The sequence below is a fragment of the Malus sylvestris genome, chromosome 14, assembly GCF_916048215.2.
Source record: "Malus sylvestris chromosome 14, drMalSylv7.2, whole genome shotgun sequence".
Taxonomy (NCBI): Eukaryota; Viridiplantae; Streptophyta; class Magnoliopsida; order Rosales; family Rosaceae; genus Malus; species Malus sylvestris.
Genome location: NC_062273.1, coordinates 27517365 through 27535992, shown reverse-complemented (window position 1 = coordinate 27535992; position 18628 = coordinate 27517365). Strand labels below are relative to the sequence as shown.

The 18628-nt window shown below is 38.5% G+C and overlaps 3 protein-coding genes and 1 pseudogene across 6 annotated transcripts; 2 read left to right on the top strand and 2 right to left on the bottom strand.

Moving 5' to 3' along the window:
* Positions 1–257: 257 nt before the first annotated feature.
* LOC126599751 (S-adenosylmethionine carrier 1, chloroplastic/mitochondrial) lies at positions 258–4114 on the bottom strand. Its single transcript, XM_050266181.1, has 9 exons — positions 3905–4114; positions 3404–3519; positions 3121–3178; positions 2668–2817; positions 1771–1981; positions 1358–1403; positions 1011–1131; positions 846–918; positions 258–644 (listed from the first exon to the last, which is right to left on the bottom strand). Exons 1-9 carry the CDS (start codon positions 3972–3974, stop codon positions 410–412), a joined length of 1080 nt encoding a protein of 359 aa, XP_050122138.1. The 5' UTR covers positions 3975–4114; the 3' UTR covers positions 258–409.
* Positions 4115–4665: 551 nt separating this feature from the next.
* On the top strand, positions 4666–8216 carry LOC126599752 (ATP synthase subunit gamma, mitochondrial). Of its 2 annotated transcripts, none has more exons than XM_050266183.1 (9): positions 4666–4905; positions 5474–5532; positions 5640–5792; positions 6122–6235; positions 6327–6454; positions 6981–7103; positions 7196–7315; positions 7484–7605; positions 7748–8216. In XM_050266183.1, exons 1-9 carry the CDS (start codon positions 4826–4828, stop codon positions 7815–7817), a joined length of 969 nt encoding a protein of 322 aa, XP_050122140.1. In that variant the 5' UTR covers positions 4666–4825; the 3' UTR covers positions 7818–8216. The 2 variants fall into 2 exon arrangements, with proteins under 2 accessions (XP_050122140.1, XP_050122139.1); XM_050266182.1 differs by having other exon boundaries at positions 4667–4923; positions 5489–5532.
* LOC126599741 (respiratory burst oxidase homolog protein A-like) lies at positions 7991–13714 on the bottom strand. 3 transcript variants are annotated; one of them, XM_050266164.1, is made up of 15 exons: positions 13202–13712; positions 12844–13118; positions 12163–12319; positions 11986–12034; positions 11717–11830; positions 11206–11619; positions 10624–11010; positions 10426–10521; positions 10197–10312; positions 10011–10113; positions 9725–9907; positions 9472–9603; positions 9216–9344; positions 8361–8451; positions 7991–8276 (listed from the first exon to the last, which is right to left on the bottom strand). In XM_050266164.1, exons 2-15 carry the CDS (start codon positions 13031–13033, stop codon positions 8167–8169), a joined length of 2271 nt encoding a protein of 756 aa, XP_050122121.1. In that variant the 5' UTR covers positions 13034–13118; positions 13202–13712; the 3' UTR covers positions 7991–8166. The 3 variants fall into 3 exon arrangements, with proteins under 3 accessions (XP_050122121.1, XP_050122119.1, XP_050122120.1); XM_050266162.1 differs by having other exon boundaries at positions 12844–13714; XM_050266163.1 differs by having other exon boundaries at positions 8373–8451; positions 12844–13713.
* Positions 13715–15293: 1579 nt separating this feature from the next.
* LOC126598563 (phosphoserine phosphatase, chloroplastic-like) lies at positions 15294–18412 on the top strand (annotated as a pseudogene).
* Positions 18413–18628: the final 216 nt, after the last annotated feature.

Genomic DNA, 18628 nt, shown 5'->3' with positions numbered 1-18628 from the left:
GCAGCCAGAACGGTAGCAGCACTTTAGTAGAAAGAAACTCAAGAGTCTACCCGACAATTGCTGGTGGTGGTGAAGGTGGCGGTGATAGAAGAAGAGATGCTGCCGCTACACAGCCAGCAGGGAGAAATTGTTCATCCAACCACCACCATCCAAGGAGAGAATCCGCCTGACGTTTTGGAATGGTCTGACAGAACAAAACCCTACATCGGCTTCAAGGCCGATGACCAAACCAGAATACAGGCAAATCGGGAGGGGAGTGCGTAAAACCGATGTTATAAGCTGTGCACTACCAATTCTCTTGTTTTTCCTTGGAAAAAAAAAATGCAATTTATATGTGTGTATGTACACGTATTGCACGAAAGCACAATGAAAGTCTCGGCAAAAGAATTTGTGCATATGTTTCCAGTTCTCAAGCGGCTCCTTGTAAAGGTGAACCCTTTTTCTCCACTGACACGCTAGCAACTTCTCGAGTGTCATCGTTGCTCAATCCTTCGTCGAAATGTTCTCTGAGAAATTCCACGGCCATAAACGTAAGTGCTGAAGCTGGAACATACCATGTAATCCTGGGGACGCTACCTCTGAACATCCCTTTTGCACCTTCGGCCCTCCATACGCTGTGAATTGCATCCAACCAGCCTTTGTACCTAAGGTTCATACAATATTAGATAGAACTGGACAACCCTTTTACTATCTCCGTCTATTTTCCATGCAATAAGTAATATACGGAACCATAGACAAATTTCGAACATGAATATTGTGCGGAAATATCACACATATACCAGGTCGGATTCGGAAGGTAATTTCAAAATAATACCAATAAAAGTAACCTCAAACAGAACCGATACCTCAAGGTTGATCCTTGTACTTGCAGTCGTGTTTTGATCACATCCAAGGGAGTGGTAAGATACGCACTAATGCCTAAAAAATTCAATGCAAGATAAATTACTCTACAGAAAAAACTAATTAATGAACTCAACTATAGAGTAATGAACAATAAGCAAGGTACATACCACCAGCCAACCCTCCTAGTACAAGCCCCTCGACGGAACTATTAAAATGGAAATTTGGATCCCGTATGTATTTTTGCTTCCCATGCTCTGTCAAATCTTTCAAGCCTTCATAAAACATAACCTGCATAGCACACACGAAATCAAATTTATGATACACCAGTGATCGAAATAAAATGTCTGAAATTTTTAGACAAAATAAAAAATAAACTAGGGTGGGGAAATGCATGTTAAGAGTAGCGAACCCTACTTGAATAAATTTTGTTATTAGGAGTTGCAACCCCATTTTCCCAATATTAAGAAGCAACAGCCAAAGGTTAAGATATATAAGCGATCTCCGCCCAACCTACCATTAAACCAGCAAAAGGCACATCCCTTGCCAGTGTGGACCAGTATCTGCCAAATGAAAGAAAAAATAAATCCACAATTAGGCAAGAACGTTATGGCCATAATTCGTATGTGCATATGCATGCCTGAGTGTGGCTTATCAGGGTTGTGTTTTGGTTGCATTCATGGATGGCTGTAAGCAGGCAATAGCTAACGTTACTATTGGACTCATGATGAAACTGGATTGCATTTAGTACAAACTCAAACTAAGCTAGTCTGTTATTTGTTTTGTTATAAGAAACACATGTTTATTAATGAAAAATTGGCACAACGATGATGGACAGGATGGACGAGAAAAGAGGGAAGGCGGAGCGGGGAACACCACATGGAAAATATCACACCATGAAAGATTAGAGGTGTTGATTTAGAGACATACCCTGCATATAATCCTCTTAGCCCCTGCTCCTTCCATATTGAGCAGCCAGCATGGAACATCCCAGTATAGTAACCATACATTTGGCTACCAGGCTTCATAGCGATATTATCTTTCATGACAACAGAACTCCAAGAGGCCATCGTGCCTTGAACCTGCATGCGTTGCTTCATCACTTCACATGGAACATATACAAGAGAACCAAGTGTATCTCCTGAAATACAGAAAGAAGGAATACAGGCATTTTGAGTCCCCTGAGGCACATGATGGCTTAAGAGTCCACAATAATTCAAGTTTTGATTACTAAAACTGAAATCCTAAATGGGCCTCTCCATACATAACAGCCTAGCAACAACAAGAATTAGCTGCTGAAAGCCAACCGGATGTCATTGAGTATACTGCACCAGCACAAACATTCACGTCCAGATAAGAAAAAGCACTCAGATACCAAGTTATAGTGCATTCCAGTACTCACTATACAAATTCTATGTATGAGAACACAAACACTGCATGGTCAGAGTAAGTCGAAAGATTTTGTAAATTCAGGATAAAAAGGTCAAGCATATAAGACTAGCTGACCAACTTAAGCAAAATGAATGATCAATGACTACTTAGCAGATCATAAATCCGAACGGCACGCATAAGCCTTTCAATCAGATTCCATCACTTAAAAATCAACATTCCATAAAACTCAAGAGCATCTTTGCAACAAAATATAATCAAATTCCTCAATTAATAAACACAAATGTCATACTGTTACACATAATCTGAAGTTCTGAAGACAATTGATGAATACTGTTGACATTTAATTCAGCATATTAACAGCAAATGCTTTGCAAGAAACTCACATGAAATCAGCATGAATCAGATTAAAATTTTGAGAGCTGCAGAAAAACTTACCAACAGCTCCAGCAATGAAATGTGCCCAATGTCCCTCAAGGTTTGGATGTGATTCTTCAATCCACTTTTTGGTCGACTCTATGACACCAAAATAAGTTGCTCCAGTTGCAAGAGAACCAGTGACACCCGGAGCTATACCCCTATAAAAGCCTACATAACTTATTAGTTACGAACTTAAGAATCAATGATTCTGAGAAGAAGTAAACATGTACTCAGAGACTGCACCAGCACTAAACCACCACAAAGAGAAAAACGAATCCCAAGGTTCAGACTTTGGAGTCCAAAACTTATGAATAAACGCTTGGTTGCTTATATTTTATGATAAACAAAATATATCTAATCAATTTATACATGTGGGAAAAGGCAGTGTAAACATGTTACATGCAAACAAATAGGACTAAGTCGTCAATTGTGAAAACTAAAAAACTGCTTCAGAAAAGGACCAAGATGTACCTCTTAATCCATCAGCTACCCAGACCGCTCGTACCATCTGAAGTATGGTCTTCGGTTTCTGCAAACACGACATAAATCAATAACTATTGAATTTTCCAGATAAGATATGAAACATTTTAGCACAAAAATAAAATGCCCGACCCAAAACTTGAAAGTTTATTTTCTTACATAAAGTTTATAAATTTAAATGCCATTCTCAGGATTCCATGCCAAATAATTGAGCTTTACACAATACAATAGGGCATGAATTTACATCTATAACATCTTTACTCTATGATCATACCTGACTTGCAGAGAGAATTGCCTGGCTCTGAATGCGTGTTTTTACGGTGTCGACCGGATGCATCATTCCTTCCCCAAATGCTCCAGCAATCGCTCCCCACAGAAACTCCCTCATAACTACACTCACAGATTAAAAAGACAATTAAATCAAAGGAAAACTAATGAAAATGGCTTGAAAACTTTAAGTTTTAACGACAATGACAAAATAAAAGGAAAAGTGAATAGTATCAGGATTGATTTTTTTAGAGTAAAAATATGGTTTTTCGTTAAAATAAAGTTTTTCGTTAAAATTCTTTTAAATCAAATCCTGATTTATTTTCTTCCCCAATAATAATTTTTCATAAATAAATAGACATTTCCTTTGATTTCTGCCGCTGGTTGAAGTATTTTATTTCAATATTCAAATCAAGAAAATTAAAACTACGATTTTAGCTGCATCAGAAGCCATGAAACCGTTTAATCCAAATGATCGAATCGGAAAATAGAGAAAAGCAATGCTTACCGAAGAAGTGTTTGTGATTCGTATCCGATAGGGCATGCCGTTTGCTCGAATTCGAGCTCTGTGTCGCCATGGAAATAGCTCTGAGCTCTCTCTGATCTGACTGGTTAGGGTTTAAGGGTCTTCTTTTTCGGTGAACGGTTTGTGGGTATTGGGCGGGTTTTAGCTTTTAACGGTTCCAATTTTCGCACGCACTGACTCATGCCATGCCACTCACGTCTGGACTGGACCAATGACATCAATTTGTGTATTCCGGACCAATAAGTTTGAATGTGTTTTTAAAATGATTGAAAACGCTTTTGATATAAATATTTTTAAAACAATATTTAGTAAAAATATTAGTAAATCTTGACAAAACACTTAAAGTGCTTCCTAGAAGAAGCACATAATTGTTGTTTCTTGTAGAAAACACTTAAAATGCTTTTGGAACCTATAAATATTTTCTCTAAAAGCATTTTCAATTATTTTAAAAGGCGAGGACACTGCCTTAACCATCAATACGAATCTGACAAAAATAAAAAATGTCACAAACTATGCCACTTAGTACTATGGTCTAGTGGTATTCCTCTTCACTTGTAAGTAATAAGTCTTAGATTTGATTCTCGTCAAACACGAATTTGAATCATATTATTATTTGTTTATTATGAGGCTTTAGCCTTGAGTTTTTAAGATTTGACAGGCCGGGCCTATTGGGCCAAGCCCTGAGTTTTTACCTTTCTTAATTGGGTTAGCCGTCTACACTCAGCAATTTTCAGAATACGACGTCGTTCGAAACCGTAACCTCGCAGGCACATTACCTCCTGCTATCAACGAAGCGGGAGAAAGTGAAAACGCACAACTGAGCTCGCAGCTCTATTTGTTATCGGATCCCAACAGCCAGTTTCTAGGGTTTCCAATCTCCGATCACCACCAATCCCCAAATCCATGGCGATGGCTGCTCTCAGACGAGAAGGGAGGCGTTTCGCCCCTTTGATCTCTCCCCATCCGATGGCCGCCGTCCGATCCTCCATCATCACAGCCGAGTACATTCTCTAACCAAATCCGCCGTTTTTTATTTATTTTTAATTCGTATCATTTTGCCTGCATTATACTTTTTCATTGCCGTCTGTTTGGATGCCGAGAAAATTTGAGTAATAGATAAAAGAAAATCTAATTTAGGATGGATTTTGTTAAATATATATGTGTGAAGAAATGAAAGATCAGCTTAAATTTGGGAGTGATTCAATTTGTTTGTGGAAAGTGAGAACCTTGAACATTCCTGAATTTTTTCGGCGAATAACAAATGGATAATTGAATCTTGTTAAACGGATACTACTGCAGATGTTAGGATTGTATGGAAGGCTGAAAGTATTAATTCACATAAGACGGCCATTAGAATTTAGCGAGCGTAAATTTTTTATGTTGCTCGGTTTTAATTCGTTTAAAGAGCGCTGAGCGATATCGTTTAGATTAACAAGAGAAATGCAGGAGACGATGTGTATGGTGCATCACTGAAAGTCAACAACTAAATTACTTGTTCTGTATGTCTTGCTATCGTTTTCCGTTGCTTATGCCTTTCAACAACTAAATTACTTGTTTGGTGCACAGGGAGCAGGTACCTTTGGGAGTGCGCTCAATTTCAACTCAAATTGGTAAGAACAATCATCATGTATTAGTTATTATTTTATCCTCTTTTATTTCTGTTTTCCCTGCTTTGCAAATGGTGACGCGGTTAATTTGTAATACTTGGTGAGTTCAGTTAGAAACCGGATGAAGAGTGTGAAGAATATCCAGAAAATCACAAAGGCAATGAAGATGGTTGCAGCCTCAAAGCTTCGAGCAATTCAAGTTAAAGCTGAAAATTCTCGTGGCCTGTGGCAGCCTTTCACAGCACTTCTTGGCGACACTCCCAGTATGTCTAACAGCTTAATTTCCATAGGTCAATTTATATAAGTTATTTGGTTTCTTTACATTTTGCTTGTTCTTGTTAAAGACATGGCATCTTTGACAGCATACTCAATCTAGTTGCATAGTTTAGTTGCAAACAATTTTTCCGCAGTTTTTCTTTATTGTAGACTACTTAATGGACTGTTCCTCTTGCCAAGTCCTAGTGCTTTACGGAGGTGTATTTTACTCTTTGGTCCCCAACCCGCCCCATTTTCCATGCTTTCTAATTATGCACATTGATATTCTTGTAAGTTCCCTCATTGTCGTTGTGTAATTTTTATTTTTTCATGCTAGGCGTCAGCGTTAAGAAGGATGTTATTGTTACCATCTCTTCAGACAAAGGTTTATGTGGTGGAATTAACTCTACCTCAGTCAAGATAAGCAAGGCCGTGCACAAGTTGAATGCTGGTATTTCTTGGAAGCTTATTAATGTCTGATGTCTGTTAAGTTTTTATTTTACACACATTAATATATATTTTTTCCATTGAAACTGTTGTAGGTCCTGAAAAAGAGACAAAATATGTCATTTTGGGGGAAAAAGCAAAGGCTCAGTTGATTCGTGACTCTAAGAAGGACATTGAGCTATGTATAACTGAGTTGCAGAAGAATCCTTTGAACTACACCCAGGTTAGTATGTTTGAGTAAAGAAAGTAATGTTTGTGTTGTGGGTATGAGCCCATGCGCTAACCTATGCGGTGGTGTTTGCTTAAAGAACCATTAACACACTTGTCCAACCTATGTGGGACATTAGCTGCATATTGGTTTTATTTTGTCTTTCACATTGTGTCAATGTTTAATTGCGTTGCATACATGACATTTAGAGTCATAGGGGATCCAGTTTGGCTCTCTAGATTAGCTTTCCAAGAGGTGTTTAAAGAGTCATGAATTAAGTTAAAGAGCCCTTTAAAGAGTCTCTTGGAGATGAAATTCCTTAGTTTGGCTCTCTAAACTAGCTTTCCAAGAGGTTTAAAGAGCCTCTTGGAGATGAGAGCACACGGTTCTTTATACTTGTTGGTGCCTATTAAATTCTTTTCGATGAGTTCTCTTGCCAGCTTTATACGAATAGAGTTATTAATGTGGCAGTTATACATTTTATTGGTTATCAAATGTAAAAGTTCTTACCGTCATTTGCGTGTGCCTTTTGTCCTCTCAGGTATCTGTCATAGCTGATGACATTTTGAAAAATGTTGAGTTTGATGCTTTGAGAATCATCTTCAACAAGTTTCAGTCAGTCGTCTCATTTCTGCCAACTGTGTCAACAGTATTATCTCCCGAGGTAATAGGAATGATTCAGTTCAATTATTACACCTCTTCTTCACTCATATTCATGTTCTGTTGTACTGGGCATTTGATACGATGTTCATACAGATTGTGGAGAGAGAATCTGAAGCTGGTGGAAAGCTTGGCGACTTAGATTCCTATGAGATTGAAGGTGGTGAGACAAAGTCGGAGATACTTCAGAATTTGGCAGAGTTCCAATTTTCATGTGTAAGTTCTTTCGTTGAGGTTAGAGGCCTCGTATTTTCGTATCTGTTGGTCAAACCACTGACCTGGTTGGACACTTAACCTCAAATTGCATTCGTTGGGGTATTGTCCTAAGATTAACACTTTTGGGCTCGTCTCTATAAATGTTTATATTTTACTACTTTTTGGCAGGTCATGTTCAATGCGGTGTTGGAGAATGCTTGCAGTGAGCAAGGAGCAAGGATGTCTGCCATGGACAGCTCAAGCAGAAATGCCGGAGAGATGCTTGATCGCCTCACACTCACTTATAACAGGTCCCCTTCATTCTCCACCCCCAATTTCTTCGAAGTCCTAGCTAATCCGTTACTGTATACAATTTTTTTTATTTGTTGACTTTAATATTGTGTTCCACTATAAACGACTGATCTTTCTTGGTTATATGGTTACTTGTTCCAGAACTCGTCAAGCATCTATTACCACCGAATTGATTGAGATTATATCAGGAGCATCAGCACTGGAGGGTTAAGTTCATCTGACGGTGACGAAATAAAATTGTGTTTTTGAAGTAACCATAAAACGCAATTTTCTTCGAAGGAAGGTTCATGCATTCTCTTCTCTGATACTGTTTTTGGGATCTCTTTTGCAATAATGTGTTTCTGCAACAGCTTCGGTCGAGTTGTCATGCTCGATTTCATGAACTTGTATTCATGTTTGCATTCTCTCCTCGATCGAAGCCATGTGTGTAATGTTTCCCAAATGAGATTTTGTTCGCGATTTTAAACTTTGTAAGCCGATTATATTCTTTGATTATGTTCTTCGGGACCATCCAATTGGTGGATTTGGTTAAAATTTCAAAAAAAAAAAGGGTGTGAATTCTAATAATTTTCCTTGTGGAATACAAATCTTGTGGAGGTTTTGGTGGAAAGTCTGGTACACATTCTCTCCAACTCTTTTGCGGCGGATGATGGGCCACAATAGAAAACCCCTGTCCCAAGAAACACCAAAATTTCAGTGTTTAGTAGTATTGGTTTGGAATTCAATGTTTCAATCTTTTATGCTGAGAATTTACATGATTTCTCACCAATCCGTTCTTCTTTGTGTCCCCTTGCTAATTTTGAGAAGATGTCAAACCAGTCCGGTCGACCGAAATGTGTGCGTACCTGAGACATCCATAGAAAGATGTTATATGCATTTGACGTCGGAATACATTTTACCAACTTTTGTTTTAGTGCATGAAACGACTGGGGAAGAAAGAGGAGTGTATGAAACGACTAGGGAACGGAGAGGATGGAAAGCGGAGGTACTTCTTCTTCTTCCTCCATCCATCCCCTAAGACCCTCCTCTTGCTAGACCTGGCATTTTGGATCCGACCTGTTAACCTGACTTGACCCGACCCGTTAATATTAGTATTTGGGTGGATGTTTAATGGGTCGGGTCGCTAACGGATAAACCCGTTAAATAACGGGTCACTTTGGGTTAATCCGTTAGCACTCGTTAGCATTCGTTAGTTGTGATGTTTTAGTAATTTCAATAAAGTCTTAACAACAAAAAATAAATTCTATGCAAAATAATAATAATAATAATAATTGTTAATGGGTGTTAACGGATGAAATGGGTGATCCGTTAGCTTAACAGGTCGGGTTCGGATGACTTGTTACCTTAACGGGTCAGACTGAACTCGATCCAAACCCAATAAACCCGACCTGTTTACAGGTCTACCTCTTGCGCTACGTATCAGAAAATATTGAAAAGAATCCGATGAAACAAAGACTACTGGTTGGGAAACTCTTACCACCAGAAGAGAAGAGGAGGATAGAAATTAGAAAGAAAGGGTTTAAGACAAACGTTTAAGCCTGCAGATTGCTTCTTTAACTAATTATGCAGGGGAAAGTAATGTGATTAGGGATTGTAGTGCACTACTTACCGGAGTCCGGGAGAGAAAATCGGTACCATTTTTCGCTTGATGCAACGCTTGTATAGTGCTTATTAGAACCGATCGCGCATCCCCCTCCGGGTACACACATGTTAAGAAGTTGTGCATCTCCACAAGAGACTGAAGGGTCACCAAAAGCAGTTAGAATGCATAGAACGACATTTTCTACAGAATGGTAAGACTTAAAAGTGTGCGTTATTTTCCAAACTGAAAACGAAATGGTTATCAACGAGAGTCTGGATTGTACCTGCTTTTGGTTTGAGATTGAGACTTCTTTCATGATGTCTCTAAACCAATCAAAGGAGCTTTGTTCTCTTGTAACCCAATAAAGATAGGCTTTCAATGGAGCCTTTCTTGAGCTGCATTCTCTGCAACCACTCTATTTTCAAAAAAACATACGCGTTGTTAAGATATTAGAGGCGGCCTAGCGGCTCACTACTAATCAACATCGATATTGTTCCCAACTTAATACAAACGCAAACCAAACCTGAAATTCTTACATGATCACAATGTGGTTTTTTAGCAGCATTGACCACGTCTTTAAGGATGCTAACGAAAGGCGTAGCGCCTATGCCTAGACCGATGAGAACAACGATGTCATACTTGACATGGTCTTGAGAGGCAGCACCATAAGGTCCATCGATGTGTACCTTCGGATAGCCATCGACTCCAGATAAAGTTGCCTGTAAAGATTTCAAAAGGAAAATGTTTGAAATGTCCAACCATTTTCACAATACCGAATTGAGATTTCGGGTTGAGTCTTTCCATTTTCCATCCAGTTTTTACCTCTTGGAAAAGACTGTATATCTGATAACTCCAGTCTCCAGCAGTTCGAATGTGAACGCTTAGGTAGTCATCTTCTGGCCCCGAAGTTAAGGAAAATGGGTGCCTGATTCAATGAACAAGGAAGAGAAAGAAACAGAAATCAACATAGATCGATATTCGTAGCGAGTTTGTCAAATGCAGACTTACCATTCAAACGTTGAAATTTGAGGGCATTGGATGAATATGTACATGCCACTCAGGTACCGAAAACCTTCTGGTTTCTGCAATTTGAGGGACAAAACTTTTCCTGGATAAATGCTTGCCTGCACAATTTGGTAACACGAAAGGAAGCAAATTCTAATCAAATTGTAACAAAAAAGAAGTAAATTTCGATGGTTGTGAACTGATGAACTTATGAAGTACTTCCTTCTGATACCTTCAAAATCTCCACCTCATAAAACCCCGATCTTATGGCTCGGAAAACTCGTTCTCCAGCATATAATACAACTGGAACGGCAATGTACATCCATGTCTGCTTAACCAAGTTCATAACATACAAAACTTTCTACGAAGTTAAACATTCCAAGCACATGATCTGTTAAGTTGAATTTACCACATGAACTTAAAGGCTTACCGTTTTTTCGGTTGCTTTGTTGGTAAGGAAGAGGAACATGGAGTGGAGAATGAGCAATGCATACACAGGAATGAACAGGTGGTGTGAGTACCAGAAGGCGTTGTAGCCTGTGATATTCCGGACAGACTTTGGCAGCGAAGGCGACTGGCGTCGTGGCCATTTTGTTGCAAGAGAAAATGCTATGGCCATTAGTACTACCATTGCAATCCCTGTTGCCACCTCCTTTGTAGCCAATATTTCACAGTATGATGGCTGATGGTACCCGAATCGGGCAGCTATTGTTTGCTGGAAGACCATATGATCCGAGTCGCTGATTCTTGGAAAATCACAAGCAAGGTGAGAACCTCCATGTAGGATTACTCCTACTACTATCCCTCCTGCAATCATCTATATATAATCAACACAAAATGTACACATGTTAATGATGTGAAACATTTGCATACATTGGTAAGGCTAGTCCGAATCGCTTTCTCCGTAAATGAGAGTAGTTTAAGAGATCGTCTTGTAAAAAAACGAGTGTGCAACAATTATTTTGGTGTTGAAAGGGTTAAGCTACTAGAACCAAGCTAGGATCCAACTTACTTTGTGGAAGTTTATGTTGTCATTAAACGGAATGATGGAGTTTATAGAACGGTTCTTGCGAAGCCACGTGATTGTATTACGGCAAACAGGAAGGAGAATCAGAGCCATGTTGAACTTCAGGGTTTCTGCAGCACCTTTAGCAGTGGATAAGCAGTAACCCATTACTTGAAAAGCTGCTCTACGGCGATACTGGGTGAATTTCCAAGCGAAAAGCGCACTGCAAATGATCAACCAAAGCAAAACTATCCATGCACGCCGCCAGTATGATCGAAATAAAATTTCAGTTTTAGACCTTGGCTCTTCAGTTGGATCAAAATTGTGATGTAGACGACTAAGTCTGATTGAAAAGTGATTAGTTGAAAATGAGCTTTTTGATAAGCTCATCACATTGAAGAGAGTCCTAAACTGAGGGAACTGCAAGTCATTGACAAACATTAGAAAGGCAACAAAATGTTCTTGAACACAATTTAATTTTCAAAGAGAATCGATTTCCACGATTGAAGGTATGTACCTCAAGGTAACTCCGGTTTTCGGTGTCAAGCAATTTCATGACTAATGCAGCATAGTCTTCTGCTTCCTCATGAGTTAAAGACAACTTATTCGTAGAAGCACTTAGTGTTATGATCTGCAAAAGTGCCCAAATGGAAACCAGTAAACATGAACACGAAACCAACGATACATCTGTAAGTCACGCATAGCCCGCGTGATAGAAAAAAGCCTCTCGTGTGCGTGCAGCGAGGCTAGAAAAGTGCTTTTCATGACAGTGTTACACAAGAATACCTGCTTAATATCTTTCTCAGTCACTCTTCCATCCATGTTTTTGTCACACCTGAAACGAATCACAACGTCCTTAAAGAAAAAGTTAAGTACATAAGAAAGGTTTTAATTTCTTGCTCTCTAAGCATCACAATACGAAGATAATTAAGCATGTGATCAAATTTTAATGAGGATTATTACAAGTCAAAGTAAATTCGTATCCTTGAATCGAAGCGAGGGTCAGTCATTAGACACCAGTAACCATACAGTTCGCATTTTGTCATATCGAAATTTCGATCCATTCTTCTTCTTAGAGTCCTTAATAGCTCATTAGCAAACTCCGGCGACTGTTGCATCCCTAAGAAACATGAACCAAAGAACATATCAAAGAAGGAACTAATGTTCAAGAAATACGTAACAACTTACTCGATATATTAACCGATCATATAATGTGACAGTTGATGCGTCAATTAAACACAAAAGAGGCCAACATAGCCACCCACCAAATGAATAAAACTAAGGCCAAAAGACACAAAGCAATCAGAGGAAAAAACAAAGAATCACATTTTTGTGCACAAAACAAGATATAACAACACAAACACGTTCTGCAAAGAATAATTAGAATCAAGCCAAACGTTAAAACATACATAAAAAAAGGTTATTGGTAAAACGCAAAATATTTTTTTTTATCAAATCAACGATATTCATATAAAAAAAACGTTAAATACTATATCAAATACGTATACAAAACACGAATCTCAACAAAACTACAAAAGACATAATCCAAAACGGAAAAACTAGAGCGGACAAAAGGCATTCATTCTATTTTAAACGTTAACACATGTAGCAAGGGTAAGATAATTATATTGTATGCTTGCTCACCTATGCACAGACCAAAATCCGACGATTTTATAGCCGGTTCAACGCCGTGTCTGGTCAATGCAAGCCGGTCGAACTGCTCCTCTACATCCTTCCACTTCATCCCACCGTTGGCTGTGATGTCAATAAATCTTAGCCATTCAATCTCATTGGCTGACCCGGCTGTGGACAATGCCTCCCCATTTTCTGCCATATAATGTTGCTGCCGGTTCAGAACTCCAGTTTCATCGTGCGGTTCAGTCCAAACCGGAGAGAAAGACGGAGGGAAAACACTAGCACTGCAAGAAGATGAAGAAGATGATGAAGATGAAGACGGTGACATAGCTGAAACATAGGGTTGGTGAGCAGTTTGAAGCTGTACATGTGCCTCCATTGGTGAGTATTTATTTTTTCCAGTGTAGAAGCAGGTCGAAGCACGAGAAAACCAAAAGAAACTAGCAAATCACTGAGCTATTACGATCCCTTCTGGCGATATCATTCTCGAGGATACAATAAATATAAGAAGGAGCATTAGCGAACTGCGAACATATGGATACCGAAAGAGAGGTTATAGCTCGAACTAGCTAAAGGTGATCAAAGTTTTGATGAGAAGGAGAAGAAATGTGGACTGCTGTGTGAGGTGGGAGAGTTTTAGTTTTTTTTTTCTGGAAGGAAATGAAGATCGATGGGTGGAGTGCTTATAACTTGTTTGAAAAGTGTAAATTTTTTTGGGATGGAAGGAGAAGAGAGTGGCCTCATTTATTTTGTTTTGTTTGGTATGTACAAGCTAATTAGTTAGGTATTGGGTTTTCTTGTTTAACTGGTTTTGTGTTCCAGTTTTTGGTTTCTTGGAACTTTGGTGGTGGTTGAGTGAGAAAGTTGAGCAAGTGAGAGAGAGAGAGAGAGGTTTTGTTAGGGTTGGGAAGTTAGGAGCGAAAAGGAAGTGAGAGAGAGAAAGAGCAGGTAAGACTAGTGAAAAGGTTGTGATATGAGAGAGAGAGAGAGAGAGAGAGAGAGAGAGAGAGAGAGAGAGAGAGAGAGAGAGAGAGAGAGAGTAGAGAAGGAGAGGGAATGAGGTTAAATTTCACATCAATAAGAGAATATATTTAGTAGAACAACCTAATTAGCTCACAAAATATGCAATCGTAAGCGTGTATGTAGAGTTGTTTTTACGTGAATCGAATAATACTTAAACTTAATGGAATTTAATTTTTTATGAAAATGTACGACCGTCCAGCCATCAGACTTCTCTATCCACTGTGTGAGTTTTTCTCACCAAATACATATGAAAATGGCATGATTCACCATGCAAGAAAGGGATTAGGAGAATAATTGGTTATAACAAGTCATGTTTGCCTTCTACTCCATTAATTTGGACTTGTGCATTGCATGCCTTATATGGGTTATATTTTGTGGAGAAAAGACAAAGGGTGTGCAGGTTACCTAGGCTTTTTATTTATTTATTTTCTGAATTACGTAAACAATTAGCCACATTACTTGATCAATTAGCTATTGACTCATTTGAATGTGCTTTTAAAATGACAAAAATTGTTTTTAGATAAAATGTTTTTGAGTTCCAAAAGCACTTAAAGTGCTTTTTCAGGATTTACTTGCATTTTTATTAAGGATTGGTTTCTAAAACATTTTCACCAAAAACGTTTTTAGTTATTTTAAAAGTACATCCAAATGAGCTCTCTACTTTGCACTTTGCAACATCAAGTTTCCACTTCAACCAACCAGATGGGATTTGCTAATTTTAGTCATTAACTAAAGATTATTCGATATTAAGTATAAAATTTGTCGCTTAAATGGTTAAGAGCATTCATCAATGCACTAATTGTTACACCACATGAGGTTGTGTATCAGATCAAGATCATGCTCATATAACTCATGGTAGATTAGGATGTGACTTAATTGTAGTGACCTTAATTGTACGGTTTGGTTCATATAATCAAGTGATTTTTCTTGAAACACTTTGTCTTCTAATAAAAATTGGAAGTAACTTCGCTGCTAAACATTTCAGCAGGAATTCCTGCTTACACCCAATCCTGGGTGGACACTTGTCCATCCGGAATTGGGTGTAAGCAGTACCTCCTGCTGAAATTTCAACAACAAAGTCTTGTTCATAAAAATTTGGATGTGTGTCTAATAAAAGTGCTTCTAGCAAAAATACTTATGAGCAAAAGTACTTTTTATAAAGAAAAAGACTCAAACAAAGGAAAACTAATAAATATAGCTTGAAAGTTTTAAGTTTTAACGATAAAGATAATATAAAGAATAAAATGAATAGTATCATAATTGACTTTTTAATATAAAAATATGATTTTTCGTTAAAGTTCTTCTCCCGTTGAGAATCAGAATCACAAGTAAAGCTGGACTGGGTTCACCCTTCTTGTGAACCTATGTTGGGTTGGGTCCTGACCCACTAACATTGGGCTAAACTCAGAGGCACCTAACATCCCATACCAAAAAAATATAAAATACAAAGACAAACAAAACAGAGATTCCCACCAACCATTGAAAAGGTGGGAAGGAAGGAGCTACAGAAAAATCAACAGCTAAAGAGGGATCTCAGAAACAAAGCAAGAACAGTAGTTTTCAATTACCCTTATTTTGTTCTTCTCCATTTATGTTTTCAAGTTTTGATTCGAGACTGCTTTAGCATAATCTGCTCTCTGTTTGTTTCCCGAGAAAATACTGATAGAAACGTTTTCTTTAGATTTTTGTAATCAAGTTTTCGTTTTTATGCATTTTGTACGTCGGCATGCTTTCGTTTCCCCCCTAATTTTGTTTAAATTTAACATCTTTATTTTTTCATTTTCTTAATTTGTGCGTCCAGAGAATTGGGTTGGTGTGTTTTTTGCTAATTGAATAGAAAAGGTGAATGCAATGTCAATATTATTCAATTTCTTCAATGTGTTGGAGCATTTGTGATTGGTTTTTGAAGGATATTTCTTTATGATCATTGCTTGTTGATTTGTTGGGAGCAGATTTTCATGGAGGGATTGGTGGCTGCATCGTCGCGAGTCACCCCAGTTCGTATTCATTTGAGGCAAAACCACCTTTCTATTGTTTCTGCATCTTCAGTGCAATGTACAAGACGTTTGTATCGAAATAGAGGTCAAGTTGGAATGAGACAACATCCCAAATTACGGAACTCGATTGCTGCTTCAGCTCAACCATTAGAAGCCACATTGAGCCCCTTTGGCAACAGGCTACCATCCAAAGGTAACGTGGTTGATTGAATCTGGGAACTTGTATTTGCATCCGGGGTTAATTGGTTTGAGGAAAAAAAATTGCTCTCGAGACGTTCAGAGTCACATGGCCTTGGGTGATGGTTGTTATTTTAATGTCTATAGAGGTTCTTGATTTATGGAGAAATGCTGATGCGGTATGCTTCGATGTGGATAGCACGGTTTGCCTGGATGAGGGCATTGATGAACTTGCAGAACATTGTGGAGCTGGAAAGGCTGTTGCAGAATGGACTGCTAGGTTAGAGTTGTTACTGGAATTCTTTTCATTTGCTCCGTACTCTAGGATTTTCGGCTGACTACAGTTCTCATCCTTGGCAGGGCAATGGGTGGTTCAGTACCTTTTGAGGAGGCTTTGGCTGCTAGACTATCTTTGTTCAATCCTTCCCTGTCTCAAGTCCAAGATTTTCTCGAAAAGAACCCCCCAAAGTATGATGACACTAAACTGTCTTGACTGCATGCCGGCTTCGTTTTAATTATCTTTAGTTTATGTTGCCTTCTTGTTTGCTTAATTTGGGCATGCCTTTTAGTCTTGTTAAACTTATTGAGCTTTTTTAGACATTGAAAACACAAGTTAGGACTAGTTTTAGATGAAAATATTTCGATTATTAACAAAAGATGGATGCGAAATATTCACATGATATCATATAAAGAAGAGGGCAAACTTGCAATCCTGGATTATTTTCTTTCATATCTGCTGTGAGCCGCTGCTTTACAGCAAACAAACGCATCATTTGCCTTCAAGTTTGTCCTCATAGTATGTGCCTGCATTGTACCGGGCTATCCATTGCTTCTATTGTTCCCCTCCGTCTATTTATTTATATTATAACGTTGTCAGCTTGGGACAATGTCAATTGCCATGTCTATCATATCTAAACATGAAACGTTTTTACTTGAAATCTTCTGTTGCACTGTTTGAAGATTTCTTGTGCACAGAATGTATTCTCAGGTTTCTGAAAATGGACATAAAAACCCGGCAATTAGAGGGTGACCGATGGAGGGAGGGAGGGGTAGGGAGGGAGAGAATTGTAAGTTGCAACTGTCCAAGATTGCTTCTGGATTGTTAAGCCAAATAATGACTTCCTAATAGTTACTGACTTCTAGGGATATCGGTAAAGCATAGAAATGAAGTGATTTAGCGTCTGCTTATTATTTGTACTTTTGGCAATTTGATGACTGAAAATCTTCTGAATCTAGTCATGGTGTAAACTCTATGTAGGCTATCTCCTGGCATAGTCGAGTTAGTCAAGAAGCTGAAGGCTAATGGCACCGATGTTTACCGGTCTCTGGAGGCTTCCGTCAAATGATCAAAGTATGCTGCTGAATAACTTAACGAGTGTCTTTGCTATATTGCTACCTTGCTTTATCTCATTTATCGTGGCAGTATATACCATAGTGAAGTAACGTGTGATGGAGAATAAACTGACAATGCGTAATACTAAGTAATTTCTTCTGAAGCCTGTGGCGGCGATTCTTGATATACCAACTGAAAACGTGTTTGCTAATCAACTACTGTTTGGAACTTTTGGAGAGTTTCTGGGTTTTGACAAAAACGAGCCCACTTCAAGGAGTGGCGGAAAAGCCACCGCAGTGCAACAGATAAGGAAGGTTGGTTTGTACCCCGGTTTGCTCAATGTTTTAGTTGTCGAGTATGTTGCTTAAGCTGATTAAAACTGGTTTTCCAGGCTCACAATTACAAGGAACTTGTCATGATTGGGGATGGCGCGACTGATCTTGAGGTAATAATTCACTCAAACGTCCAAACTTTAATCTTGACGCAAATTGTGAAATGTAACAGCTGAAACATAATCACGCTCAACGAGCCTTGAAGGATCGGGATCATTTCATATACGATCTGTCACTTAAAGCTGACTCTTTCAGGCTCGTTGGCGAAGCTAGTCAAATGTTGTGTCTCTCATCTACTACCATCTGTCCCTGTATCCAGGCACGCCAACCCAGAGGTGCTGACTTGTTCATCTGCTACGCTGGTGTTCAACTACGCGAGGCTGTTGCTGCAAAGGCTGATTGGCTTGTTCTTAATCTTCAAGACATGATAAGTTCCTTGGATTAATTCAGTGCGATATTGTTCTTTACTTTGTACTATTGTTCCTCCTTTACGCTGCCTGCGCTGCTGCATTCTTGTAATCTGTACGGCGTGACATGCTTTCCGGCGTGTCAAACTCGTTGGAAGATGAACAAGGAAGTGTGTATTTGGGTGCTTCGTAGGAAGCCGTGTGAATGGATTGCTTTGTATGAATTGGAAACTACTACACAACAGATGCTAAGGTTAATGTTTGCATAAGTTATTGGAATATTAATACATTGAATTCCTGTAAAATAAATACATCTTTACACATCACGGGGAACAACAAATGTCAAGTAGTCTGTAAGTGTTTATAACATATGTTTTTTCACAAATCATCCTTAGAATTGGCCTATTTAATCAAGATGGTTTTTAAAATTAAAAATCGATCAATATAATCTCTAAATATAGGTGTTGTGAGTTAATGTCATCTTTTATGAGTGGAAAATGAGCGAAGAGACTCAGAAAACGAATT